The sequence below is a fragment of the Dermacentor albipictus genome, chromosome 5 (assembly GCF_038994185.2).
Source record: "Dermacentor albipictus isolate Rhodes 1998 colony chromosome 5, USDA_Dalb.pri_finalv2, whole genome shotgun sequence".
Lineage (NCBI taxonomy): Eukaryota > Metazoa > Arthropoda > Arachnida > Ixodida > Ixodidae > Dermacentor > Dermacentor albipictus.
Window position 1 is genome coordinate 84,888,959 of NC_091825.1, and position 25,780 is coordinate 84,914,738.

At 47.4% G+C, this 25,780-nt stretch overlaps 1 protein-coding gene across 3 annotated transcripts in view; it reads right to left on the reverse strand.

The window, feature by feature from the left end:
• Positions 1–20,725: 20,725 nt before the first annotated feature.
• LOC135905790 (glutamate receptor ionotropic, kainate 2-like) overlaps positions 20,726–25,780 on the reverse strand; it is a 352,682-nt gene continuing 347,627 nt past the window's right edge. For all 3 annotated transcript variants that reach the window (XM_065436836.2, XM_065436835.2, XM_065436837.2), the window contains 2 exons: positions 23,746–24,038; positions 20,726–21,325 (listed from right to left, as the gene is read on the reverse strand). In XM_065436836.2, the coding sequence (XP_065292908.2) occupies positions 21,158–21,325; positions 23,746–24,038 (461 nt within the window). In that variant the 3' untranslated portion in view covers positions 20,726–21,157. The remainder of the gene's footprint in view (positions 21,326–23,745; positions 24,039–25,780) is intronic.

A 25,780-nucleotide genomic window follows, 5' to 3' on the forward strand; every position in this document is an offset into this window, starting at 1 on the left:
CATTCATACTTCAATCCTTAATACTGCGTCACGGTGCTCCTCGCGTCCTCCTGAGCGACCGTGGAAAAGCATTCCTCTCGCAACTACTAGACGAAGTACTCAGAGCCTCCGGAACCACCCACAAGACTACCTCCTGTTACCATCCGCAAACCAACGGCCTCACAGAGCGATTTCATCGCACGCTGTCTGACATGTTAGCCATGTACATTGACCCGGATCAAAGAAACTGGGACGCAATTTTACCATTCGTTACCTTTGCATATAATACCGCCGTTCAACGCACGACCGGTTACTCGCCATACTACCTTGTCTATGGTCGTTCGCCCTCTACCTGTCTTGACGTCTCTTTCTTCGCGCCAACTGTCCATCAATGTCTTTCCTCCTGCGAAGAATATGTGTCCCGCATTCTGCGTTGTCGCCAGCTCGCCCGCATCAACACCGAAGCACGGCAACAGGACCGCAAGCAGCATTACGACGCCTCTCATCGCGTCGTGTGCTTCTGCCCTGGCGAGGAAGTGCTTCTCCGGACACCAGTTCGTACTCCTGGCTTGTGTGACAAGTTTCAGCTTCGCTTCATCGGCCCCTACAGAGTCTTGGAGCAGACTTCTCCAGTGAACTATCGCGTGGAACCAGTTATTGTTCCAAATGACCGCCGCTGCCGCGCCGCTGAGATTGTCCACGTTTCCCGTATGAAGCCTTTCACGAGACGTTCACCACCCCTTTGAATTGCGGCCAGGATGGCCGCTCTCGCGCGAGGGGACATTAGTGTGGGAATTTATAAGCTATATTGTGTCATCTGTACACGATCATCATCATATGGGGTTCATATGGGGTTCTTCTTCATCATCGCTTGTGGGGCTGGTTCTCGTGTGTGCTCCGTGCTGTGGGCGTGGTCGGTTCGCCTACTCTTTTGAGGCGGAATAAACGCCGTGATTACTGCTGCGTCACAATATATATATATATATATATATATATATATATATATATATTGTAGCGTATTAAGAAGACAGGGATCTGCGGTAGGTTGAACTACAGAGTCTTCTAATTTACTGGCGTCGCCAACGTGTGTTTCTGCAACCACGCACGTGACCTTCGCACCAGTTCCGTTTTCAAGGCAGGCTTCACGCAAGTTTTCGGTCACCCTGTCGTGCAAAATCTTGGTGCCGCAAAGCGCTTGTGCATCCGTTCCCGGCCGCTACCTGAGAACTTCACCGATTACATAAAATTCGTCGTCGATCTTTGCAAGCGGGTCAATGCGTCAATGACTTAATCCAATAAGATCCCTCATATATTGAAGCGCACCGATGACGACACCTTTCTAATGCTCCTATCGAAAAACCGGCAACCGTCGTCAAGCTGTTCACCTTTGTTAGAGTTACGATGAACTTTGCAGACAACGCCTCCTGACCCGGCCTTACTCCACACATATTGCCTTGGCTTCGAGCTTGACTGCAGTTCCCGACCATGGTCCCTGCTTCTCTGCAAGATCAAGGATTTCATTCGCGCTGAGGTTGCTGGGCAGCTGCCTCTCCTCGTTGCTATTCCCAGTGCCATGCAATCTTTGACTCCAAACCTGCACCAAATGATACAGGAGCAAGTATCTGAGGCTATTCCGTCCTCGCGGGCACCGCCACCGGTACCTGCACTTATAACTTACGCCAAAGTTCTAGCGCGTACCGACGAGTTGCCACTGAAGTTCTCGCCACCAATGTCCGCTGTACTATCACGTCCACTTTCTCCAGCGTTTCCCACCGCATCACCAGCCAACACCCGACCTTATCGCACGCCCGACAATCGCCCAATATACTTCCTTTGTGACATCCACCTGAAAAATCTCATTATTCCCTAGAACTCCTATATCCAATAACATCATACGGCACATCGGAAATACGAGTTTGTAATGGATCCTATGTGTTTCATATCAGCTTATTGGATATGGGAGTGGTTGGGCATATATAGTTTTCAATCTGTGGTCATGTGACATGGTTCTCGCGACGTCACTGATGGCTTCCCCAAGCTGACGAACCTGCACCCACCTGCGCCCCTCCAGTTCCGTTCTTCTCGTCGCTTCGTGAATCACATCCGGTTTCTCCACGCACCGCATCCGGTTTCTCCACGACGTCGTTCGCTTTCCCCAATGCGTCGTCGTCCCACTCCTACGGAACAGGAAAACTAGTCGCGGCAATTCCCGAAGCAATTACTGCGTCTGTGCCGACCAGCATAAATCCTCGCTGTTCTCTGACGAGCATTCTCGAAGTTTCTGTATATGAAATTGTTGCACTTGCACTAGTACACACAAGAGCCACCCTTTCCATAATGGCCAAAGAACTTCGTCGCTAGCTAAGAAAAGTAATGACATCTATGTGTGCACTGTCCTTCCGTACAGCAAGCGTACAGCGCATTACCCCTGTTGCTGCATGTACAACCTGCCGCACCAATCAAGCACTCATGTACACAGTCGTTTTTGTTGTTCTGTCTTCACGCTCATACGACATGACTTTGGGGTGTGACTCTCTTTCCGATCACAAGGTTGTTATTGACTGACCTCACGCCGAAATCGAATTTTCGCGGCTTCCTGACGCCCAATTAGATGATGCTGATAAATTCGGTGACAAGCTGCTTCTTACTTATAACAAAACGATACCTCCGCACTCATTTCTGATTGACACTTCCTGCTCCAGCTGTGTTGCAGATATCTCTGTCCTTTCAACACGATCACATATTTTTGTTCATTGACGATGTTCTCTTCCCTTCGCTGTCATTACTCTCAACGGGGGATTCACTCATATACTCCAACTATTATGTCTCACCCCATACTTTGTGTCGCGGTGAGTGCCTTGGACGTTTTGCGCCCATTGACTCGGTGACCATCTTCGACGCATCGTTTGGAAAATGTTCCGATATCAGTACATTGACTTGTAGCCCTACTTTCTCCTGTCTACGCCGGACGTCTTTCACAGCCTAATGGATGCCAACCTAAGCCCCACACATTGTTCGCAGCTCCGCAACCTGCTTCGCAGGTATTCCTGTACGTTCGATTGTCAACAAGCGATATTGGGATGGTCACGGTTCACTTCCTGCGGCCATGAATGGAAGCGATGCCAACCGCAATAGACAAGACGTGCCTAATCGTCACACCCGTCAACATGAAAGGACTTGTCCGTCGGCTGAGTTGGATGGGATTATGCACCACGGCAAATGCTAATCTCATTTGGCCTTCATTGAGCTACTCCACGGCAGAGAGTGGTTTTTCTTCGAATTTCTCTTGGGGGCTGACCAGTGCGCTCCCACGGCGCTCTACCAGGGAGCAGGAGAGGATGAGGTTGCTCGGATGGTGTAGGTTATAAAAAAGCCAGCGACACGCCACGTAGAGATCCTTTCTGCCTTGCGTGCAGGAGCACGCTTGCCGAACGTTGTTGTACTTTTTGTCTTGGAGCGCATTGCTCACCTGTAACAATGTTCAAGTATTAAGCTTGTGTTATTTTTTTTTACCCCACCTCGTCTTCCGTGAAGCAACCTCTCCGATGGTCAACCTAGTTCGAACTCCTTTACAAATGTTGTTGAAGGTCGCCGAAACCCCGTATCTGTACGAAGTGGTGGCAGTCTTATCAAGCCGCACATCCACGGTATATCATGGAATCGATAGGGGCACCTTGCCATGCTGCGCCAGCGACCTTAGCGCGTATCAGCCACAAAGCGACATGCTTTGTGGGTGATACGCGATTTCAGTGATGTGCTTCGGCGCAGAGTTGTTCAACCTTCTAACAGTGAAGAGGATCGAAAACTGGGCGAGTTGGTATTGGTTCATGGCAAATAAGCCAAGCTTTCTATGTAGCTAAAGACAGACGCAGACACAACAGAAGCGCTTCTGCTGCGTCTTCGTCTTCCTTCGTCTCTGTTTTTAGCGCGCTGTTGCATATTTGCCGTGCTTTTAACAGCCCGAGGGCGGCCCCTGTAGTCGTTGTCAAGACAAAAAGATGGATCCATCTGGACTACGTCTTAATAAGAACACATAGAGGCATGTATCCTTTTGCCGCGTATCGAAGACGCTCACGAGTCTTTGGGAGGCGCGGATTGCTTTTCCTCACTCTACATACCTTCAGGCTAATGGCAAGTGCCAATGGCTCTCACGGATCAACCTAAAACAGATTTTGCACCACCATATGACCTGTATAAATTTAACGTTACGCCGTTTTGCCTTTGCGATAGCCCTGCTATAATGGCCGAAAGACAATCAGCCCCGTAGGTTAAAATGGAAAGCTCGCTTACGATATATATATATATATATATATATATATATATATATATATATATATATATAGAGAGAGAGAGAGAGAGAGATTGTTTCGGCGACCACTTTAAACATTCTTAAAGATTGCCTGTGGCAGAAGGCACAATTATAGTTCATGAAGTGGTGTACTCGAAGCGGTGACCAATACTTGCACAAAAATTGAAATGCATAATCAACTAACTAAAAAATCACAAATTAAATTTTTTCCTAATTACCTTCTGGCCCATATTGCAATTTCGAAATTCTAGCCTTGGAATTTGTAAGGCGGATCCACTTGGAACAAATTCTCAGGATGACACCAGTTTCCAGATATTAATTCCAGAAGTTTGCAGAGAAATGCATTGGCGTCCCAGTTTTTTTTTGTGCTTGAATGCATCAAACGACTTTTAGAGAAAGTAACTTGAATGACAATGAATTTATCCGCATTGTTCGGGAATTATTATCCCGAAACTGGTGTCATCCTCAGAATTCGTTCCAAGTGATTGCGCCATGTGAACTCCACAGCTAGAAATTATAAATTGCAGTATAAGTCGTAAGGTAATGAGTTAAGACTTGTTTCTGAATTTTTGCTAATGAGTCGATTATTAATTTCAATTTAGTGTGCACGTAATGTCTGCCTCTTCGAGTAGACTAGGTCATAAACTACAATTGAGGTACCTGCAACAGGCAACCTTTAAAAAGTTTTCTAAGTGTTCGCTGAAAGTGCCGGTACTATATATATATATATTGTGACGCAGCAGTAATCACGGCTTTTATTCCGCGTCACAAGATTAGGCGAACCGACCACGCCCACAGCACGGAGCACACTCGAGAGCCCGCCCCACAAGCGATGAAGAAAAACCCCATATGAACCCCATATGATGATGATCGTGTACAGATGACAAAGAATAGCTTATAAATTCCCACACTAATGTCCCCTCGCGCGATAGCGGCCAGCCTGGCCGCAATTCAAAGGGGGGGTGAACGTCTCGTGAAAGGCTTCATACGGGAAACGTGGACACTCTCAGCGGCGCGGCAGCGGCGGTCATTTGGAACAATAACTGGTTCCACGCTATAGTTCACTGGAGAAGTCTGCTCTGTAGGGGCCGATGAACCGAAGCTGAAACTTGACACACAAGCCAGGAGTACGATTTGGTGTCCGGAGTAGCACTTCCTCGCCAGGGCGGAAGCACACGACGCGATGAGAGGAGTCGTAATGCTGCTTGCGGTCCTGTTGCCGTGCTTCGGTGTTGATGCGGGCGAGCTGGCGACAACGCAGAATGCGGGACACATATTCTTCGCAGGAGGAAGGACATTGATGGACAGTTCGCGCGAAGAAAGAGACGTCAAGACAGGAAGAGGGCGAACGACCATAGACAAGGTAGAATATGGCGAGTAACCTGTCGTGCGTTGAATGGCGGTATTATATGCAAAGGTCACGAGTGGTAAAATTGCGTCCCAGTTTCTGTGATCCGGGTCAATGTACATGGCTAACATGTCTGACAGCGTGCGATGAAATCGCTCTGTGAGGCCGTTGCTTTGCAGATGCTAACTGGAGGTAGTCTTGTGGGTGGTTCCGGAGGCTCTGAGTACTTCGTCTAGTAGTTGCGAGAGGAATGCTTTTCCACGGTCGCTCAGGAGGGCGCGAGGAGCACCGTGACGCAGTATTAAGGATTGAAGCATGAATGCAGCAACTTCAGAGGCGGAGGCAGAACTCACACAAGTTGTTTCGGCGTAGTGTGTCAAGTGATCAACGGCTGTCACAATCCATCGTTTACCGGTGAGAGTCACAGGAAGTGGGCCATATAGGTCAACTCCAACGACCTATATTGGTTGCGACGGACAAGGAACCGGTTGCAGTTGTCCGCTTGGAGCTGATGTAGGGAGCTTTCGACGCTGACATAGAGCGCAGGAAGCGACATACCTCGCTACACTGGCGGACAATCCAGGCCAGTAGAAGCGCCCTTTGATGCGGTCATAGGTTTTCTGGAAACCAAGGTGACCAGCAGTCATGTCGTCATGAGAAGCACGCAGGACATGAGCCCGTAGAGAGCGTGGCAGAACAGGAACCCAGCGTTGACCGTCAGGGTGATAGACATGACGGTATAGGACGCGGTTGTCAATCTTAAATTGCGTCAGCTGCCGACGAAGGCGGGCGTTGAAGGTGGTCGATGATGCGCCGACAGTAAGAGTAGGCAAGTTGATGAAATTGGAAGGATTTGTTGTCGTGTGGACGCATCTCGTCGACAGTCGCCAACAAGAAAGCATCTGAGGAGGGATCGAGCGAAAGCTTGTCACGGATGGTAGTTGGAGCTCCATTGCATGGTGTCGTAGGAAGCGGACAGCGACAAAGCGCGTCTGCATCTTGGTGTTTTTTCGCGCACTTGTAGGTAATGGTAAAGTCGTATTCTTGCAAACGAAGAATCCACCGACCAAGTCGTCCAGACAAGTTCTTCAGCGTCGAAAGCCAGCATAATGCATGATGGTCTGTAACGATCGTAAAGTGGCGGCCGTGAAGATAAGGTCGAAACTTCTGCACAGAAGAAATGATAGCTAGACATTCCTGCTCCGTGATGGTGTAATTCTTTTCGGCGTTTGTCAGAACGCGACTCACGTATGCGACGACCCTCTCATCTAAAGTGTCGTCTCGCCGTAGGAGAATGCCACCAATTCCGTGACCACTAGCATCCGTATGCAGGAGGGTAGGAGCAGCTTCATCAAAATGGCGTAGTACTGGTTCAGATGTGAGAGCGCGCTTCAGATGGGTGAACGCAGATTCACATTCGGGAGACCACACCAAGGGAACGTTAGAACCCAGTAATTTGTGCAGAGGTGACGCTATTGAGGCGAAGCCCCATAAGAATCGCCGAAAATAGGAAGCGAGGCCTAAGAAACTACGCAAATCTTTGGTCTTTTCGGGACGAGGGAAGTGCTGAATTGCGGAAACCTTGCCAGGATCAGGACGAATGCCATCTTTGCTCACAATGTGACCTAGAACTTTGATCGTCTTGCTCGCAAAATGGCATTTCTTGGTGTTAAGCTGAAGTCCAGCGTTGGCAAGGCACGTGAGAACTTCATCCAGACGTTGCAGGTGCTGAGAGAAGGTCGACGAGAAAGCAACAATATCGTCGAGATAGCACAGGCAAGTCTTCCACTTTAGGCCACGAAGAACGGTGTCAATCACGTGCTCGAACGTTGCGGGCGCATTGCAAAGGCCGAATGGCATGACATTAAACTCGTAGAGCCCATCTGGTGTTGAAAACGCTGTTTTCTCCTTATCGTCCTCATGCATAGGTATCTGCCAGTAGCCCGAACGCAGAGCGATCCTGGAGAAGTACTCGGCACCCTGCAGGGAATCCAAGGCACCGTCTTTTTGCGGCATAGGGTATACATCCTTGCGTGTGATCTTGTTAAGTGCTCGGTAGTCGACACAAAATCGAACACAGCCGTCTTTTTTGCGAACCAAAACAACGGGGGAAGACCAAGGGCTAGCAGAGGGGCGTATTATATTTCGTTGGAGCATGTCGGTGACGTTCTCGTCAATGACTTTCGTCTCGGCTAGCGATACGCGATATGGTCTACGGCGCACGATGGATGTACCATCTGTCTCTATCCGATGCGTCGTAATCGAAGTCTTTCCCAACGAAGATGAATGCGCGTCAAAGGAAGCTTCATGTTTTTGGAGCAAAGCAAGCAATTGTTGTCACTGCGAAGATGTCAGGTCGGAACTGATGGCAGCTGCAAGAGCTGAAGAAGATGCGGCCCGTCCAGTACAAGGACCTTCAGAGGAAGCTGGTTTAAAGGAAATAACAGGTATAGACTCTGATGCAGTGGCGCAAGCCAATGTAGTGCCTTTAGGGATGAGAATCTTTTCGGATGTCGGGTTGGTAGCGTAGAGAAGTGCAGAGCCATGATCAAACCTAACGAGCCCTGACGCAAAGGCTATCCCTCTTGCAAGACAGCGTGCAGATGGTAAGACGAGCACGTCGCCGCAGTCAATCACATCAGACGTGATAGTAACGATGCTTTGATGGCGAGGAGGCAACGCGGTATCTTCTGCAGCAAGGAAGTGAAGAGGTGTGTCATCTGCATGAAGTGAATAGGTCGTGTCGGTCATGTGGAGAACGCGTTATCCGCAGCAGATGGAGGCGGAGGCCGTAGAAAGAAAATCCCATCCCAATATGCGCTGCTGGGCACACGAACTTAGCACTGCAAATTGTGCGTGATGTAGAAGTCCATCGATGGAAATACGAGCTGTACACATGGCGATAGGTCCAATGGAGGCCCCTTGAGCAGCGAGTAGCGTAGGTCCATCATAGGGGGTCGTAACTTTCCGAAGTCGCGAACACAAATCACGGTGAATGACTGAAACACTAGCACCAGTGTCTATTAAAGCTTCTACTTGTACACATTCTACTACAACCGATATCAGATTGTACGGACGCGATGGAGGAATTTTCGTCCTGTCGTTCGATGCAGCTTTTCCTCCAAAAGCTGCATAATTCAGTTTTCCGGACGACGCTCGGCGAATTGAGAAGCAGGTCTCAGTGGGGACGTAGAGCGGCGAAGGGGTGACGGCGAGCGGCGTCTCGCAGGACAGTAAGCCGTCTCGGATGCTACAATAGGCAATGGAGAGCGTCCGCGCAGTGGACCATAAGGACGGCGTCGGTCATGGAAGCTCCCTAGACGTTGGAAAGTAGCTCCGGGCGAAAAGTCATCCCGTTCGTATACGTCATATCCGCGACGCTCGTCTTGCCAGCGCTTGCGGCAAAAACGCGCTATGTGGCCACGATAGCCGCAGTAGTAGCAGATGGGACGAGGAGGACGCCACTGCGGATAGCTGGCTTGGGTATCTGCGCTGGTAGTCATGGAAGCGATGTGAGCCGGTGTTGGGTTTGGAGGCATCTGTGGTACGATGACTGGAGTAGCTGTGGCTACTTGTGCGTACGTCGATGGGGCCCTAGGTGTTAGAGGATCCGTGTACGCTGCACCAGCCATGGATGCCAATTCCTCCTTGATGACATCTCGCAGATTGGTATCGGAGGCATGAGAAGGCATAGGTCCTGCTGCTAAGCCAAGATACTGGAGCTCTTCTCGAATTATTGCGCGTATCATTGCTCGTAACGTAGGGTCGTCGGCGCTAGTGTTTGCAGTGGTGTCCGGCTGCAACCGTACTGATTCGAGTTCGTCAAGGCGCTGGCAAGTAGCGATGATATCAGCAACGGTAGCGGGGTTCTGGATGGCTAAAGCATTGAAAGCAATAGCTCCGATGCCTTTGAGGATGTGTCGAACCCGGTCTGATTCGGTCATGACCGTGTTCACGCGTCGACAAAGAGCAAGCACATCCTCGAGGTACGACGTATAAGATTCACCGGGTTGTTGCTTGCGAGTGTCGAGCGTCCTTTTTGCGAGGGCAGAACGAACAGCCGGTGTGCCGAAGATTTGGCGAAGCTGCTGTTTGAAAGCGCCCCAGTTCGTGAAATCAACCTCATGGTTGAAAAACCAAATCTTCGCTACGCCTGTCAGATAAAAGGCGACGTAGCTTGGACGCATCGTCCCAACGGTTAGCCTTACTGACTCGGTCATAGTCGTCCAGCCAATCCTCGACGTCTTCACCGCGAAGTCCAGCAAACAGATGGGGATCATGCTGGTGCCCACTGACAACCCAATACGGAGAGGCTGGGGTAGTCGAGGCCGAGATGGTGGAAGTAGAAGTGCCTGTTGGCTCGTCCTGCGACATGTTGGCGGACATCTGGCACAATCGGCGACCCGATCGAAGCTCCAGGAAGTTGAGCGGGGAGTCAGAGGACGGGGGACCGAAGAGCACACTCCATCACTTGTGACGCACCATTAATCAAGGCTTTTATTCCGCGTCAAAAGATTAGGCGAACCGACCACGCCCACAGCATGGAGCACACTCGAGAGCCAGCCCCACAAGCGATGAAGAACCCCATATGATGATGATCGTGTACAGATGACGAAGAATAGCTTATAAATTCCCACACTAAATATATATATATTTAATGGTACGACAAGAAGACAGACTTTCACAAGTTTGCCGCCGCGCTGGCACTGGTCTGTCGACAGAGTGCCTGGTTCCACGAGGTGATTAACGGAGCACGTTTGCTTCAGAACACGTTCGGGCCCATGCTATTGTTACGCGGGGATGTAGCGAGTATAAAAAGACTATATTTACAATATATATACAGGATGAGGCAATGTATTTAAGATGGCTGACCACCAGCAACACGCATCAGCCAGCGGCTCGGATCATCTTCCTGTCTCTTCTTTCATCCTTCCGTAACAAGACCCCCGGGTCCCGAAGCGCTGTCTCGGCGCGTGGTAGGCAAAGAATTGCGAGCGAAGTATGCAATCAGCCACGAAACGTGCACGACGTCAACAGGCGTCTGACTTGAGGATGCATCAAAGTGTAGCGGCGAAATCTCTTAATTTACGTCGTTAACTTGCCGTAGGACTTCATAAGGCCCTTTGTAGCGAGAGAGAAGCTTCTGGGAGAGGTCAACCTGACGACATGGTGACCAGGGGAGCCCCCAAGCACCTGGCGCGAACTCAACATCGCGATGGCACCGGTCGTAACGCTCTTTTTATACATACTGCGAGGCTAATAAACGAGATCGGGCGAGTTGACATGCCATGTGAGCGCGATCGATGACTTCACGAGCGTACTCAGTTGCAACACGTGGCACAGAAGGGAGGATGGTGTCAAACGGCTCTACAAGAGATAAAAGGTTCAATATCCTGCGGTTTCACGTGGGGACGAGTTATACGCGAACGTCACGTAAGGGAGCGTGACATCCCAGTCACGGCGATTGCTGGAGACGTACTTAAACAGCATCTTTGTAATTGTTCGGTTGAGACGTTCCGTAAGACCGTTCGTTTGTGGGTGGTAGGCGGTGAACAGCTTGTGCTCAGTGCCACAAGAGCGGAGGAGGTCGTCGACAACTCGAGACAAAAACGAGCGGCCGCTGCCTGTAATTAACTGTCGAGGGTCACAAGTTATAACCACAAGTTCAGTGCAGAGGCCAGGTGAGGTCGGGCGCACCCTAAGCCAAACCAAAGTACTAGGAGAAAACAGTGTGTGTGCGACTGCGGTGCACCATTCCTTGAAGAACCGAGCGGGCATAAGCGTTTGCAGATGTCCACACACTTTGACCGTTCTATACTTGATCGCCTTGCCAAGGCTAGTGCGCTGTGCCTGATACAATTGATCACAAAAGATGGATGTGACAAAGCAATATAAAATCAAGAGAATGAAAGTAGGATTTGAACAAAAAGAAAAAAAGGCGCGAACTCACATCGTTATTTCTTCTGTGCATGCTCTTCCTTGAAGCTGTTAGATATTAATCAGACTAGACTAAACGTCCACTTTGCATGAAAACATGAAGCTTTTTCAGTAAGCTAGGAAACAGGTTTGTCGTGTATACTTCTGGAAATTTAAAAAAAGGGGGCTTTACGTGTCAAAACCATGATCTGATTATGAGGCACGCCGTAGATATAGACTGCCGAAATTTAGACCGCCTGGGTTTCTTTAACGCGCACCTGAATCTAAGAAAACGGGTGCTTTTGCCCCAATAGAAATGTGGCCGCCGTGGTTGGGATTCGATCCCGCCACCTCATGCTTAGTTGCCCGACACCACAGTCCTTAACCAACCACGGCAGGTCTTCTGGAAATCGTTTTTGTAAGCAGTTTTAGAGGTTATTTTCAAAGTTCTCCAATTTTTTTCTGGAATCTCTAAAGTGCCCGTCATACGTCACAGATGTTCATACGTCACAGATGATTCAGATTCTTTAAGCATAATTGTCATATACATTGCTATGCATCGGCAAATTAGCAATAAGGATCTCGTGAAGCTTGGTTAACTCGCGGGCGTCTTGATTTCGTACTTTTCATTGATACGATCAGATAAATAGGAACACTGAATGTCAAACATCGGGGGTGTGTAAGTATTCTAAAATTTCGAATAACGAATGAAATAATGTCCTATTCGATTCGACTATTCCATTCGGTCATCGAATCTAATAGTCGCTATTTGTAAATGCGAATATTTTTCGAATACTTTTCGAATAACTCTAACAGTTAACCGCACCTAATTAAGCATAATCTTGAAACCAAAGCACGGTAAATTTTCAACCCATCGGGCATAGTTAATTATGGGGTTTTACGTGCCAAAACCACTTTCTGATTATGAGGCAGCCGTAGTGGGGGACTCCGGAAATTTTGACCACCTGGGGTTCTTTAACGTGCACCTAAATCTAAGTACACGGGTGTTTTGGCATTTCGCCCCCATCGCAATGCGGCCGCCGTGGCCGAGAATCGATCCCGCGACCTCGTGCTCAGCAGCCCAACACCATAGCAACTGAGCAACCACGGCAGGTAGCCATCGGGCATAGAGTTGACATAAAACACGGTAAGTTGTGCATTATAGCAGGCTACGTCACTTAGGTAGCCGTACTCTACAGGTCATACAGCTATATATATATAATTCGCCCTCTCTGAAGAACCCTGTGCATCTGAAAAAGCTACGTGTTAGCTTCTAATGTTCCATTTGCGCTTTTAATAAACAGATCTTCGTACGTGCTATGTAATTATAGAAACATGCCATCGTTAAGAATGCTGGGATGTAAACTTCGCTTTATAGTAATTGTGAGAACGGCTCTTCATTATTCTAAAGCTATTCGATGTTCGCTTCGATCCGCTTATAGCACTATTCATTTCGTATTAGATTAAACATTGCAAAAAGCATTTTTCGCGCACACCTATAACACGCATAGGTAAGTCCTTGAAGTTCATTCAAGCCTGACGCATAACACTTTGTTAGTACTTTGTATCAGTTTGTTTCGGCTTGAATAATGCTTCTCTTCTCGAATGTCGTTCAGAGAAGTTGCAGTGATAAAAAGTATAAAAAAGATCTTTTGTTTGACAGGTGAATGTGACAAGCTTCGCCTTTTTATTTTCTACCAGAAAACACTTTCCGTATTTATGGCAAACTCACGGGAAAGTGGCTCGGAACTATTCCACTTTTACCGCGGAATAGCCTGCGCTTACATTATTTAAATCTCTGGCGTGTACATTGCACGCAGTTATATCAAGGAAAAAGAAAACGCAATTAACATTTGCTAGAGGTCACACTACGGACAGAAACTGCTCTTTTGCTCTGACAGCAAATGAAACTAGACATCCTTTGTCTGTGAATAGCTCGAGCTTAGTAGCGAATGCCGACATTTGCTTGAATTGCGTTGATACAAAAATACACAGGAATTTCTAAAGCTCGTTAAATTACTTTTACATAATTTTGTTTACCCTTCGCAGAGCCTGTCTTGTTTTGTGAAAGTTCACGCAGCTCCAGCACGACAAACAAAACACTGCCGAAGCGTGGCATTAGGCAGCATGCATTTGTGCGAGCCATTCAGAACCAGCTGCCGCCGAGGCCGAGCCGCTTGTTCCGTAACACTTACAGATTCGGAAGCGCATACAGACGCTTGACGTGCGGTAAAACATCGGGGCTTTGTGTCTTTCTTGTCAGCAGTCTAGGCTGATTGAGGTGACAGAGCTGGTAAAGTGAAGATAGTAGATCCGGAAAGCGAGAATGGATACGCATAGAACAAAATTACGACTCGGAAAGACAACCGGAGGCACGAAACGCCTGATCCTTTATACATGCGCCAAATACGACGACGCATTTGCCTTTCGCCGAGTGACCAGTGAGGTGTCCTCTGAGTCCTGCCTGATTTAAATATATAGTGACTTTTGCGGATATGTCTAGCAAGTGTGAACCAGAAAATGAAACATGCGGCAGAGTTTATTAGGCGTCCTTTAAGTTATCTAGGACTTCATGCGCCTCCCGACTAGCATAAAGATACTAGTAATCTTCCCGTCTTCTCCATAGAGCGGTACACTGAGCCCGCAGCTCTCGACACTGTCCAGATTGCAAAAAACTTTGACGAGAGCCCAAGAGGTGACTTCAAGCTGTATTGCCCTAAGCTCGAGCTTGGGTGGCATTTTAGAGCGCAGCTCTTTGGCGTCCGTTCCTGGGTTTCGCGTCGTCGTCGGCCTCGTAACCAGCTCCGCCCCCCTTTCATCCCCCAGTGCTAGCAGCGACCGACTGATACCGCTGGATGCCGCTGACGCCGCTAGAGATTCAAGATAACGTGACTGCATAGAACACCGTCGCCGCCATGCAGAAAGAGGAGGAAAGGGTCCCCCCCCCCCTGTTCTTGTGTGGCGGATAGGGGTTGACTCACTATCGGCGTCAGCGGCATCAGTCAGTCGCTGCTATCTCTTCCCTCCTCCCTTTATCGTGTTGTCCGCTTGCTGCGCGCGCTTCTGCCCCCATCGTTTGCCGCTGGGTGTACACGCCGCCCCCCTCCCCCCTCTTCCTGCGAGTCTCGGGTTGTGGGAGAATGCGGGAGAACATCCCGTTCCTCTCGCTCGTAACGCGTCCCACGGCTGTGACAACCTCGCGAGGCACTTGTATAGATCTCGTCTTTGAGAATCAAGCATTGGTGTACCAAGTCGAACATATACCAGCCCATTTCTCCGACCACAAAGCTTCCTTCATGACTGTCAAGAACTGTTAGTGAAGTCTTTGTTAAAGGAATACGTGTGAAAAATAAAAAAAAATTCTGTGATAGTGCATACATGTGTTGCTCGATTTCTTTGCCTCAATCTATCGAAAAGGTGAAACAGCTTATTTGCTGCGCTCAAATTTCGCATTAGGAAGTAACGTAATCGTCGGTAATTTTTATTAGGTTACACAACCCGGCGGTGCCAATTCAAGGATGCAGAGCCCCTTCCTTACATTTCTAAAGGCTTATCAAAACATTTTTGGCAGTTTCCGTATAGTAAATATGGTGGTTTTAATTGACGTTCTCATGCTTTCAAAGTTGAGTGGGAAATGCCAATTTATTTCTCTTTCAATACACTTCAATAATGCCAGTTGGAGAACGAACTTAGGTTGGGCAGACGAGACAGAAATCATCTGGCCGCCATCTATGTGACGAAAAAAGCAGCAGCTTTCACCGAGAACTAATTAAATGTATTGAAATAAATAGTTTAATTAAAACTTCAGCAGAAACTATTGGATGTTGGTTTTAGAGAGGTCATTCTAGCTTCACAGTTTTCGCATTCTCGCCGGTCTTACGAAGCTTCGCCAAACGCCGATTTTCCTTTTAGTGGTGACTGAATATAAGATCAATATAAAGTTTGCGTTGATGGCTGTTAACATCTCAAATTACCACAAGCGTTATGAAAAGCGCGTGTAGGAGACAGGTCTAGACAGCTCTCAGATAACTTTGATCGCTTTGTATTCTTTAACGGGCACTCAGTGCTCTGTGCACAAGTACTGCCTTGTCTCTTCTTTTTTTTTTTTGGTAAATTAGCTTCTTCCTTAAATGTGCATGGCATGGCAAGGAATTTGATACGGTCACTTTGAACTGAGCATGAGATGCCTTAGCCAAGGCACCCGTATTGGTTCAATTTAAACTGTTCAAATTTAGCACGAAGTGCTCCTTCACTCAACTATCAAAACCTGTCACTCCTTTCTGTTTGAGCCGGGACCTGCATGCACTCAGGTAAGGTCTCATAAGCCCGGGTGTACCAGTAGAAGAACACGCCCTTGCGCTGTTCATTCAAGGAGCTTCACTTTAGTCAGTTGCCAAAGCTTGACGGAATCACTGAAAAGAGAAAAGTGGGTTATAGGTGATCTCTTTTAATGTGCGCAGCTAAAGTTTCAATCCAGTGATCCAGTGAGCTGAAATATCAAATACCCTTTCTACTGCGTTTCTTTCCCTAGGTGCCTGCGCTTCGCGCCGTGGTAGCACTACGGTATTATAGAAAGGGACGAAAACACGAAACCCGCACCGACTTCACTGCCAAAGAAGTTTCCCATAAACAAAGGAAAGCATATTTTTGTCCGTGTGTGGGTTTCGCATACGCGATACTAATATGCATAAGGGAGAACGTACACTGAGCGGAGTGGCAGGGTACCCTGACGAGCATCTAATGGAGCGGAACAATCGGCTATGTGCTAATTACCGGAAGTCGGCCTTTCTACGCTATTACATTGCCCTCAAAGATCGCCGACTTACCGCTCGTGTCATCATTGAGATGAATGAATAAGCTTGCAAACAGCGATGATACATCACATGCAAGGCACGATCGAGAAACTTCTTCGGGGTCAGTTTCACTTACCGCTGTGCAGTTAGGTGGTGGCGACGTGGTGAACGGCGTCATAGAAATGAAGAGGTAACGAAGAAAAGGGATGGAGGAAATAGCAAGTGTCATTTCCATACATCCTCTTTCTTAAACTATACATCTGTAGGTACAACTGGTCCTGCGCTTTGTTAAAAGAGTAACCTACTTATCCGAGGACTAACCTTTTGTGTGCAAGAGGCGCTCATTTTCTATGGAAAACATTATTAACGACGGGGTGCCGCAATGTCCTATATTAGGTTGCTTATTGTTCTGCATATAAATGAACGCTCTATTCGAATGTCTTAAAGCGCCCCTCACCAGGTCTGGCCATTTTGAGCTGACAAGCGCCGAGCATACATTGCGCGATAACGATCGTGTCTGGAAAATATTACGTCGCTACGCGCCGCGGGAAAATCCGACATTTAAACCGAAGTTCATTTTTCCTTTTCCTCGCTGTCGCCGCACTCCAAGCCGGTGGATGACGTACACGTGCTAGTGCGCCTACGTGCAGGTGTTCGTGCTGTGACATCGCTCGTGGTGACACCTGATGTCGAGAATTACTCAAGGGAAGATCTGTTATTTGTGCAATATGTTGCTAGAATAGAACAGAATTAAAGCTTAGAGAAGAATTAAAAACACAAACCGAATGGTATGGTATGTACGGGGTGCATATTCCTAGGTATGGGCGCGACCGTAATGTTCTCACGAATCGGCGGAGGAACGTCAGAGAACTCCTCCACAACTCTATCGGGGTGATATCCGAGTTCCCGCATGATGGATCTCCCGGCCTTCGTTGTAGTGAGGCGAGTTAGCTGTGCGCGCTCCTGGGCCTCTGCGAGCTCTTCATAACACAAACCGAATGTCTGCATCTTTTTGTTTTACTTCGCACCGCAGCAAACAAGATGTACTTCCGTTTCGTCTGCTTGTTCCCATGTCGTGCAGTCGCGCGCGTACACACCGAAACATTGTCATTTTCTACCTTGTTCCAGCGAGGAATCATGCTCTGTGATCCGCTCGTGTTTTCTGCCTCAGTATTCGTGTAGCCCCGACTTGTAGTGCCAGTCATATGCCCTCGTGGCTCAGTGGCTATGGTGTTAGGCTGCTGAGCACGAGGTCGCGGGATCGAATCCCGGCCACGGCGGCCGCATTTCGATGGGGGTGAAATGCGGAAACACCCGTGTGCTTAGATTTAGGAGCACGTTAAAGAACCCCACGAGGTCGAAATTTCCGGAGTCCTCCACTACGGCGTGCCTCATAATCAGAAAGTGGTTTTGGCCCATAAAACCCCACAATTTAATCATTTTTTCGTGCACAGCGCGCAAAATCGTTTGTTGCGCGGAACAAGACAATCGCAACCGCTAGCACGCAACGGCGTCAGCGGAAGTGCGCCGCGCTGCAAAAAAGCAAGAAAAAAGAATAAAGGTGGGGCCTGTGACGTATGCGTCACGCGATCCTCGAGGTTCGGTATGGGAGAACTCAGGCAAGGTATTTCGCTGGAGGAGGCTAGACGGGGCAAGTGGAGAGGGGGTCTAAGTTTGCGGTGAAGCTTGCTTCCTGAAATCATGGGTTCACGAGACTGAAATATTTCTATCTTGGCTAATAACGAGTCAACTTGAAAAATTTTTGCTGCAGAACACTCCCCAGAGTACACGTAACAACTTCCAGTGCAAAACCAAAATTTGCTACAGAGCCTGCAGAGGGGCCCTTTAACGACTTAACAATGTGGCCTATATGCAGATGAGTCAACTATTTTCTTGTCTGATAAATGGCTACCGTTGCTAGTTTGAAACCTAAAAACAACTTAAGATCATTGTTGATTGGTGTACTTCCAATTACTTAATTTTAATCCCAACCAAAATGTAGTTCACAATTTTGAGAAAATCTCGACGAGTGTCAGCTGGTAATCTTGAAATAACTCCCAATAGTCATGTAATTAAAACTTGCACCTATTGTTCATTCCTAGCCTGGGCAAAGATAGCTTGAAATTGCGTCCTGACAGAGATACAGGATACCTGACGTGATCAGTATCTGAGCCAGAAATACAAGATGCTAGGAGATAAAATGTATCTCACACGATACACACCCTCTGCATCTTAAGACACTTCGATACATTTGTTATTTCCTAGTTATCGCTCGATTGTAGGGGTCACTGCAAGCTTACGTTAGCTTACTTACAAGTTTGTTATTTGCTGCATTTCGAAATATTTCTAGAAACATGTTAGAGTCTTTTACGCGTTCTTAATTAATTAAATTATGGGATTTTGCGTACCAAAACCACTTTTCTGCCACAGTGACTCTGTGTAAGTTTGTAAAACTGTCCAGAAGCTTACCCATCTATTGGTGGGAGCAGGCTCGCAGTTTGAATTTATAGTGTTACATGTATATTCCGTGCCTTTTTCAGAAGACGCGTGCGGCCACCCTGATACAGCAGAATAACTGCCCTTGGGCTGAAGCTCCCATATGAACTGATCAGCGTCGCAATTGGGCTCAATATATATCGTGTGAGAAGTCCTCAGCATAGTAAATCCGGCATTCGCGCAACATTTTGGTGGACGTTTGCGGTCCCCGTCCTCGACAAGGATCCCCGCAGATGTCACATTGTTCGAATTTCGGCCACAGCGTTCAGTGACAAAACCTATTTTGCATCTGAATCCGCAGCTCTAACTAAACCGCACGTCACGGTTCCCGTTGTCTGCGACCCTGGCACATTCTCCGGCGAAGGTGATGTTGTCGTCGAGGAATGGCTCAGGCTCTGTGATTGTGCTAGCCAGAACAGTAAGTGGGACCTTACTATAATGCTAGCAAATACAATATTCTGCTCAGGCATAAGAGTGCGTGTCTGGTTCAAGATAAATGAGCAGCTCTGTAGATTGGATACCTTTGAAGAGAAGCTGTGCAACCTCTTTGGAAAGCTTTCTGGTCGCCAACTGGCTGCAAGAGCGTCTTACCCTCTTACAGTCATCATGCACTTAGTTGTATGCCTCGTACTTAAAACACGTGCTGACTCTTGCATGGAAATTCAAAAAGAAAATGGCCATGATTAACGCCATAGGTCACGACCATAAAATTACCGGGGAGGATGCGTTCAACTTGTCGATTTATTAAAGTGCATCCACCGCCAACGTCATTTTCAAGGAATGTCACCGGTTCGAGCTGACAAAAAACCGTCACCTCATTCCACAGTTCTCCATTGTCCGTGACATGTCTGCCAGTTCATCCTGCGCCAATCTTACCACTGCACCATGTTTTAGTGAGAACGTCAGGCGCATGATTAGCCGCAAGCTTGAGGCTGCCAGTCCAGCCCCGTTCTATCCACTACCGCTCAGCCACACCGCCCGACCAATTAGCCCCACCCACCTCTCTAATTTAGGCAGCTGTGAGGAAAAAAAATGTCAACATCGCTCTCGCAACCGGCTGCTTTGTCTCCCGATCTGGCGCCAGCCCGGTGACGACACTTGTGCCGCTGAATGACCTGTATTCTCCTGGTGAGCGATGAGCGAAGTTCCTGGTGAGTGAAGACCTCCGCACGACAAGCGAAACTGCTTTCGTTGCCGCTGAATTGGGCACGTATCCCACCTCAACCCACCTCCTGGACGTATACCTTTTTGGGACTGCTTTTCTCCTCTCCTCCCCCATATGCCGATCCTGACCGCTATTCTCACTCGCCGTATGAATCCTAGCTCGGACGTCCCTGTAAATTACAGTCGTTCGTCTCATTCGCCGTTACCGCTGCGCCGTCTTTCTCTTTCGCCCCAGCACCGCCGCTTTTATTCGCCGACCATGGTTATTGTGAGGCACGCACTGTAAAAGTCGGTTGCATTTGTGTCACCCAATGTTAATGTTTTATTGTTTTTGGCTGTTTGATTTAATTTTGTTTGTTTTCCCATCTGCTCTGTTGCGATGAAATCCCCTCATTAGTAGGTACCTTGTTTTGAGGCCACAACCATGAGAACAAACAGAGTCTTTAATACCTCTATATGACCTATGTGCTATGCCCCGGGTGTATTCAGGTCGGTGTTCTACTCCACTTGATTGGAGGAAAGTACAGGAGGACGGCAGAGAACCGAATAGAGCAACGGTCATAGATGTAAGAGGATTTTAAGGGATCCCATACGGCACAATTTTTTATCGCGAAATCTAGTAGATGTGGGTCTTTTTTTTTCAAGAGTGAAAGCTCGTATATTTTTACGAGACGTGAGCAAATCGTTTATCTGAATAAATGCGGAAAAAATAGGTACGAAATAAAATTTACTTTATTGAAACAAGAACAGATATGGTTTTCTTATATACAGTAAGGTAACTCAAAACAGCGTCCACAACTATCGATTACCTTTGAAGCTACAACTTGCTGCTTCTTGTAGTCACTCAAGTCGTCGCGACTAGTTAACATAACCGTACGAAAGTGTACTTTATTTGATTTGTTTCACCTAGTTAAGTACGCTTCTTCACTAATGTCCTGGTCCTGCACGTCATTAGCAATATAAGAAATATCTTATAAAATTTATCCAAAAAGTTTCTCTAAATTAATCACCTACTTTCTCCGTCGTTCTTAAGAAAGTAAAATTTCCTGTAAGGAATACGTAGATGAGATATGAATGTCTCGTTCAGCTACCTTCCCACATAGTTTAGAAGAATTGACTGAAGGTAGGAAAAATGGCGGGAAGCTTTAAAATCTAGCGCACAGCAGTGTCGCCGCTTCTGGTCGACGACTGACCAACAGAGCGAAGCGTCGCCTCTCCGTCAAGCGAGCCTGCCGAAGAACGCGACGTCGGGCTGTACTTGCGTCCCCGGCAGGTTACGACCAACTTGCACGCATGGAACATCTCCATCAGGATGGATTCCTGGAATAGTCAGAAAATGCGCTTGACAGATACGTAGCACTACAAGAAACATCACTTCGTGAAAGTAATGCAGAGTGATTTTCACTACTTTGCCCAGACTATATAGCAAGGGGCCAATTCCTTTTTATGTAGGCGCTTTAATGTATATTGTTGCCAGAAGGTTCTTTTTTTATGGGGTGATAGGGTACTTACAACACTTTGAAAACAAAAGAATTGCTGGCTCTCCCGTAAGCGATAGTAGCTGTAAGCATGAAATGGCAACCAGCAAAGCACACTGGTTGGATATAATACTAGGCACAATCATAAAATATGTGTGCTGCTCGTTCGCAACGGAACACTCCACCATACCACACAGCAGTGCGCCATACTGTGCACTGGTTCATATGGACGCGGTGCAACTAGAAGAAGAAAACCGCCGCGCAAGGCAGGCAGCGAATGGAACTGTCCTTGCAAAATAACTTAAGATTTTGCAGCGGAGCTTAAGCACCAGAAACAACTGTGCTGAAAGCAACTTGAGAAACGTTACGGACGCTATGAGGACAACCATTTCATTCGTTTGCTTTTATTTTTATTTTATAGTAGATTAGAAGGAACTTGGTGAAAGTCTTGCGACCACATCTATTTTAAACATTCTAATCGGATCAAACAATGCAGGCATGCTATGCAGTAGGCTTATAAAGACAACATTCAGCAGGTTTCGACCACACTGTGTATATGGAACACAACCACTGCACTATGCGAAGAACGAACTACTTTAGTGCGAAAGAGTATGGGACCGCAATTTGGTTCCCCGAAATAAAACTCTCCATGCACCACACGTCACGAAATGGATGTGGCTTTCGTAAATCACGTAGACAATTACTTGATGACTCAAGAAGCGAACGAACGAATAAATTACCAGGCAAAGAGTCAGATATTGGCTATATAGCAAGTCTCAAAACAGATTTGACGGGTGTGTTGTAATTATTACAGTTAAACAAATGAAAGAAAAAAAGCTACAGCGTGAGAAATGATTAACAGTGCTTGAATGTGGGATGTCTAAGAGCGGAGTCAATGTTATGACAATAAATAAATAAATAAATAAATAAATAAATAAATAAATAAATAAATAAATAAATAAATAAATAAATAAATAAATAAATAAATAAAGCAATCGTTTATTTTGCAAGACTGTGTGTGTGGGCCCTCAAGCCCTTTCAAACCGCTTGAAAGTGCCCGAGGGGCCGCGTACATGGATGGCAGCCGATTTACAGGCCAGATGAGTACAAATGCACACTACCGCAATGCAGTCATAACGGAAGTCAAATAAAATCAGAAAGGCACTTAAAAAGGGACTGATTACCACAAGTACAACGAAGGCAAGGAGGCCTTCAGAACTGGTATTCACAATTGGTATTCTTCGTAACACGCCTGCTTACTTGTGAAGACGTTTTTTTTTTGTTTTGCTGCTCCCGTTATTTAAAGACCAGCACCACAACATTCCACGATTTCAACTCTCTCTGTCCCCCAGATTCATCGTATCACAATGAAGCATCCCGTTTTTTTTTTTTTCCCATTGCGAGTTTCGTCACAATAACAGGAAGGAAGGTAGGCGGGTGCGCAGAGTTGGCTTAGCGTATGGGTCGAGCGAATAGGCTGGTAATATATATGTGAACTAGTTAAACGCTTTGAATGAATGCAGTTGTTGCGTTGACAAAGATAAGCCTCCTTCTCGCAACGGGATCTCCCACTAGGAATAAGAGCGCATTCTATCCTGGAACGCTAGTGTAATCCACCTTGGAATATTTGTACAGCACTGCAAACAAGACGAGAATTCAAGAAGAGCAAATGACCACAAAGACATGCGAAGTCTGTGTCCTAGTGCGCTTTTCCCGTGTCCTCGTCCTGTCTGCGCTACACTTGCTTATGTGGTATTGGGTGGGCAAGTTGCTTGGGCATTTTTGTCCCGAAAGCAGCGTGCTTGTTGATAAATTGGGCGAACACTTAGCCACACAAACACTAGGCACACAAGCACAAACACGTTGCTGTCAGAGCTCGTGTTAGGGTGGTTTAGTTTTCGTCCATACGTCAACAAGTGTGCTGCCCTCGGAAAAATAATTGTGATATACGAATGTTGCAAAGTAACATGCCAACAAGGCCCGCATCCCAACTTCATGTTATATCCCTGGTTAGTCCATTACGTTCAAAACATGGTGTCCATGAAGTGTTCCTGGCTGCAGACATTGCTTCTGGCGCATGCAGTCGACGAAAGCGTAGCCTTCGCGATCGGCTACTCTTACTCATAGGGAGCCGTTGCTGGGGCCGTGAAATGGACACCGCCTATTCATGTATTCCTCCTTATTCGAACCTCTGTCTTGCATGGAGGCCATGAATGAAAAGCGAGTATAGTAGAGCAAAGACAGAGAGACGTTGAAACGTACCCTCTCACCGTATGGTGTCTTCTGAAGCTCCCATATGAACTCTCCCACGCAGAGGAGTGCGCCCGCTATACAGCCAACCAACAGGACAACGAAGACGCCACCCACGGAGGCAAGGCCCATCTCGCTGCTGCTCGCCGAAGATGAGGAAGCATTAGTGTAGAGGTGGCACTTGGAGAGCGCAGTCGGATCAGGCGGGTTGCGCGTCTTCCACCATTTCTGCTTGAGCTTGAACAGCAGGTCCCCTTCGTGGAACTCCACGATGGCCGCCGAGATAATGTTGCGGATCTTGGCGTCTGCGAATGCACGTGCAAGTGGGAGAATTTCTATCGCACATCTCAAACTCTAAACGCCAATCAACGCTCAATATAAGGGAGAAGGAAATAAGCAATTCCGAGTTTGATCTAAATCTCACCATAGCCTGATAGCAGGGGTACCGCCTTCACTGTTGACCTTTCGCTACAGTTGTTAAGGTTGTTGTGTATCACTGCTGGTCAGCACATTTTTTTTCTTGCTTAATAACTACAGTCGAATGGGAAAGTAGGCCATATCAAAACTGGTTATACGTAGAAAGAATTAATATACTTCAGGCACACAGCCATGCACGCGTACAAAACTTAAATGTAAACTGAAAAAAACTGCAGTGGAACAAATCTCACAGTGACTGTAGATTATAATGCGATTAACATTCCAGCAATGACCAACACAGCGCATGTCTGAAGAATGGTTCATTTAACTACTTTAGTGCACATTACCACTTCACTGCTATGGTACTCGCTTGCGAATGTCGGCCATGTGCATGGCGATATGATGACGCTTTTACGACGCTGACGCAGAAACTACGACGCAATGACGAAAAACAAATGGTGATGTCGATGAAACCACAAAGCGCTAGCTATGTGGTTATGCGCTAGCTATGAAGACGGCTTGGCGACAATGAGGTCCGGATCCCTGAACGATGACGAGGATACAACAACAGAGTGACGATGACGACATCAGGACAACCAGCTACGATGACACCAGGACGGTGGTTTGACAACGAGGCATGACAGCGACTGCCTGAGGAGAACGTAATGACTACGATGGTATGGCAACAGTAGCATAATCAAAAATGTATGATGACACCATGATTACCATAAAATGACCAACTAAAAGTGACATCGATGAACGGATCAACGAAGGTGGTATCACGACGACAGCATGACCACGGCGGGATAACGTTCCTGAAGTGATGACAATGGAAAAATGACAGCGTGACGACGACTGAGAATGACGACAATGTAACGACTACGACGACATGCACAACCACGACTCTATGACGACGACGACAAGAGAATGGTATAACGACAATGGGGTAACAACAGTGTATGACAACAATGACATGAAGAAGAGTGTATCACTAGGCCTATGTCAGGACGGCGTGATGACAATGGCACGACGAGAATTGGATGACTAAGCTAAGCTGAAGTGATAACGACGGGATGATCATGACGGCATGGCGATGACGGTATGATACGGGATGCATTAACGGCTGTGTGATAACGATGGCGCAAAGAAGAAAGCATGAATAGAGCCAAAGCGCGGAAACGGTGACAATGCATGACCACGATGACCACGACCACCTACTGGCCCAAGATATCAGACAACTTGAACCACGGGGTCGTCAATGGCGCGATGACAAGTAGATAACTAAGCCTGTATGACGACGATGGCGGGAAGATGAAGGCATCACAAGAATCGCATGACGAAGCTGGGCGACGACATGACAACAACGGTGTGAGAACGGACGCATCTAAGCGAATGTATGACGACGATGACATGACGAGAGCCGAATGACAAATTTGGAATGACGGCGCTACAACTGCCACAAGTGTATCACGACCACTAGCACATACCTGGTGGCGGAAGCTACAACGGAACTTGGGTCAGTGGATCAGAGTAGAAGACGTGACGATGACAGCATGACGATAGTCCGATCACGAAGCTAAAATGACGACGATAACCTGATTAGAACAGCATCACTCCCCCGAGCACGTAC